Below are 3,661 nucleotides of genomic sequence, written 5' to 3' on the forward strand. Positions count from 1 at the left end.
CCCCCCCGACTTAGGAGAGTGCAGCCACATCAGCCCCTTGTTCCTCTAGCAGGTTTCGAATACTGCTTTGTATTTTCAGTCCTCCAAAGGCCAATCAAGTTTGTTTCTTCCAAATGCAACAGATCTGACTTCCTATCGTTGTACATGCTGGGTATGGCGGGCGGCATATGCTCTTGATCAGAGCACTGGGGAGTTAGAGGTGGGTGGATCTCTGTGAGTTGGAGACCCAACTGATCTACATACCAAGTTCCAGATCAGCCAGGGCTACACAGTGAGAAAAGGAACCTGTTTCAAGAGGGAAAAAAGGTTGTATAACAAAGATAGTAACCCATATTTTCTGGACTGGATCCTGAAGTGCCAAGTTGTTGTTGCTCCTCCTCCTCTTCTTCCTCCTCCTCTTCTCCTCCTCCTAATCCTTCTCTTCTTCCTTCTTCTCCTCCTCCTCCTTCATTTTTTGTTTTATTTTGTTTTCCAAGACAGGGTTTCTTTGTGTAACCCTGGATGTCTTGGAACTCACTCTGTAGACCAGGCTGACCCTGAACTCACAGATATCCTCTTGCCTCTGCCTCCCAAGTGCTGGGATTAAAGGGTGTGCTACCATTGCCCAACTCCAGCTTTTACATTGGATCAGACTGGATAAATCTTCCAGACAACTTGTGGTCAATAAACTCGTTGCTGTTACTTACACCAACAGACTCACATCCTCAATCTTACAGCCTTAATATCCCACCAGAACCCGTGACAGGCTATTGCACTCCTAAGATCTACAACTTTCCTACAGGAAGTGCTCTGCAGAGTCTCCAGCCCCTCCCTGAAGAGCCTTCGCCGCTTTGTCTCTCAGAATGGGCCATCCTCAACTCTGTCCCTCTCATGAACATCTGTCAGATCAACAATAGCCAGGGCCACAGCGCCTCTGCTCGGGTTGAAGTCACTTAAGATGGGACATTCACCCAAAGGTCTATCTATGGTTTGATATGACCCCATGTGTTGGCGGGTGAAATGTAGATGCCAGTTTAGGGTGGATGGAAACATTGAGCCATTTTTACCCAAGGCTGGGCCATCATAGTTTTGAGGGCAAATTGTTGCCAACCACCAATTCCGAGATACTACAATTGGGTCTGCTTGTCTCTGCAGAGCCTTCCCCAAGGAAGCTGCCCCTAGGCATCCTGACTCTGCTGACTCGATGCTGTGGCTGTACCACACCTTCCCAATAAACGCTACTTCTGCCTTTTTTTCTGTGGTGATGGTTATGGGCATGGCACGCTCAGGAGTAGGGTCAGCTGTAGTCTCGATAGCAGGTCCAGGAGAGGACAGGCAGGGCTGTGGGATGGATGGTTCAGTGGGGGATTTGATGAATGAGTGGAAAGGCTCGTGCTTGTGATGTTGGTGTTTATCAAAATGGTAAAAAAAGTGTAGAGCAGCTTGGGAAATGTTCAGCAGGATTATTGGGCAGAAGACATGGAAACATGCATGGGACTGGTCGTAAGTGTGCTCAGTGGTGAGCTCTGCTGTGTAGGGACGAGGCTCTGGGATCGACTGCCAATAGATAATGGAGTAAGACAATAAGGAGCAGGGTGTTGTGGACATGCCTGTAATCCCAGAAATTGGAAGGGGAGGCAGGAGGATCAGGAGCTCAAGGTCACCCTTAGCTACAGAGCAAGTTTGAAGCCAGCCTGGGCCATGAGACCTTGTCAAAACAAACAAACAAACCACACACACACAAGCAAAATACCTGCTAAAGTTATAAACAAGCAAACAAGCAAAAAACGCAAAACCAAAAAACCACCCATCATTCTTGTGTGGCTCTAAAATTACCATTTACACCCGCAAGGTTCCCACAGCAAATGAGAAATGCCACGTCACTTGTAGCTATGTGTTTCTTTGTGTGAGAGTGGGTGTGGCTTGGCAAAGTCACAAGATCTGTTTTTGAGAACTTTGACCCATGGGGTTATCTCTGTCCCCTCTTCACTATTGATTTGGTTGGTTAACGGCTTCCCTTCTTGCCTCTGTGCTGTGCTCTTGCTGATGGGAGGCGTGGGATCTCTGCCAGGTTCTAGTCTGTCCTTAACCCTGCTACCCTCCCCACTCCCTGGTTCTGGCTGCCCGTGGCTACCATTTTGGTTTTGAAGAGGTGGGACATCCGGAGGTAGCACCGGCCATGGCGATGGATGTAGAGAAGGTAGATGGGGCCGAGGACCCAGAGGTACATGGGGGGCACCCAGCTGCTGGCGGCTCGCACAAAGCACAGGCTGAGCAAGTGATAGGCCACAGGCTCCTGCTCTGTCTGGTTCCAGACCTGAGAAGAACACCAGGGACAACATTAGGATGTTAGCCACCTGAGTCCCAATCTCACCTGCCCGTGGGGACAGACCGCATGAAGATATTCCAAGCTCTATCTGATGTGCCTTTTAATTCTCAATGCTTTTCAGCCTAGCATCAGCTCTGTAAGGCAGATGGAGTTATACTGACTTAGCTTCTGGGGAAGTAGAGACCCAGAGAAGGTAAGGAACTTGCCTAATTCTGCTCAGATGGGAAGCAGTGGTCCCTGGGGCTGGCTTTGAACTTGTGGTCCTCTGGCCTTAGTTTCCCAAGTGCTAGGCTTACAGATGAGTGACACCACATCTGGCTTGGCTGTTACTCATTATAAGAATTCTTGGTGCTATTGTCCCCATTTCATAGACGAGTAGACTGAGGTACCAAAAGGGAATTGCCCCATTTGCATCCACACAAGCAGGAAGTGACAGAGCCAACTGTGCCCTTCTCTTTCAAGGAGGAATAATAGAATCTCCCCTTATGTGCTGCCTGAAGCTACCTAAACAGTTCGGCTCACAGTACGGTGCTAAACCACAGAACCAGCTCTGTGAACACCATCTCTTACTGCTAATCTGGCCCTGATCTGCTGGACTCCATAGACTAGTGTAAGGTAGGGACAGAAGAAATGCAAAAGTGGGAAGGTTTGGGGCGCGGCCCACTAGCATTATGCAAATAACAAAGTCCCCAGTGGCTGGCAGGGGCTCTACAAGAGCAGGGATTTGGTGAGAGGGTCTTGATCTGTAGCTGCACTGTTTGCCTTACAGCTTCCCGAGGTTAAGAACTTGAAGTCCGGTGCGGCTTTCCCCAGCAGCTTGCGTTATCCTTGGAGCAGAGAAAGGAGTGGGGCAGGCTAGACTCACCCTCAGGCTGGCGCACTGCTCTCCAGGCGTGGCCATGGAGCGCCCTTCGTTCATCAGTCTGAGTCTGTCTGTCCCAGAGCAGCCTTCAGAACTCAGCTCCAAGCCGAGGAAGAGGCGGGACCAGGCAGGTTTGACAGGGATTGGAGCTGGATAGCGGAGGCCCCAGGGCAAGGTCCAGCTGCACACAGAGGTGGAGCTGGTGCCCGGGGAGGTGATTCTGGAACCTCCGAAAAGTGCTGGGCGGGCCACCTCCATGCTTCCTCTCCGTGAGAAGTCCCTCCCAAACTTGCTGCATACTTTGGACTTAAAAATGCAGGAAGGTATCCTGCGGAAAGAGCCAAGAGACTTAGTAATTTACAGGACCAGAAACTCGGGACAGATGTTGTCTAAATGCAGGCGCTGTGAAGAATGAGAAGTGCCTTACTTTGAAAAATATTTATTTACGTGTGTATTTGTCCTTTATTTATTTATTAGTTTTTGAGATAGGG

The 3,661-nt window shown here is 49.7% G+C and overlaps 1 protein-coding gene across 2 annotated transcripts in view; it reads right to left on the reverse strand.

Moving 5' to 3' along the window:
- The window catches only part of Abcc6 (ATP binding cassette subfamily C member 6), a 55,422-nt gene extending 52,142 nt beyond the window's left edge, over positions 1-3,280 (reverse strand). Inside the window, exons 1-2 of one of the 2 annotated variants that reach the window (XM_029479113.1) lie at positions 3,174-3,280; positions 2,114-2,296 (exon numbers count right to left, since the gene is read on the reverse strand). In XM_029479113.1, coding sequence (XP_029334973.1) covers positions 2,114-2,296; positions 3,174-3,227 — 237 coding nt within the window. In that variant the 5' untranslated portion in view covers positions 3,228-3,280. The remainder of the gene's footprint in view (positions 1-2,113; positions 2,297-3,173) is intronic. The other variant, XM_021169207.2, reaches the window with a different exon arrangement.
- Positions 3,281-3,661: the final 381 nt, after the last annotated feature.

The sequence above is a fragment of the Mus caroli genome, chromosome 7 (assembly GCF_900094665.2).
Source record: "Mus caroli chromosome 7, CAROLI_EIJ_v1.1, whole genome shotgun sequence".
Lineage (NCBI taxonomy): Eukaryota > Metazoa > Chordata > Mammalia > Rodentia > Muridae > Mus > Mus caroli.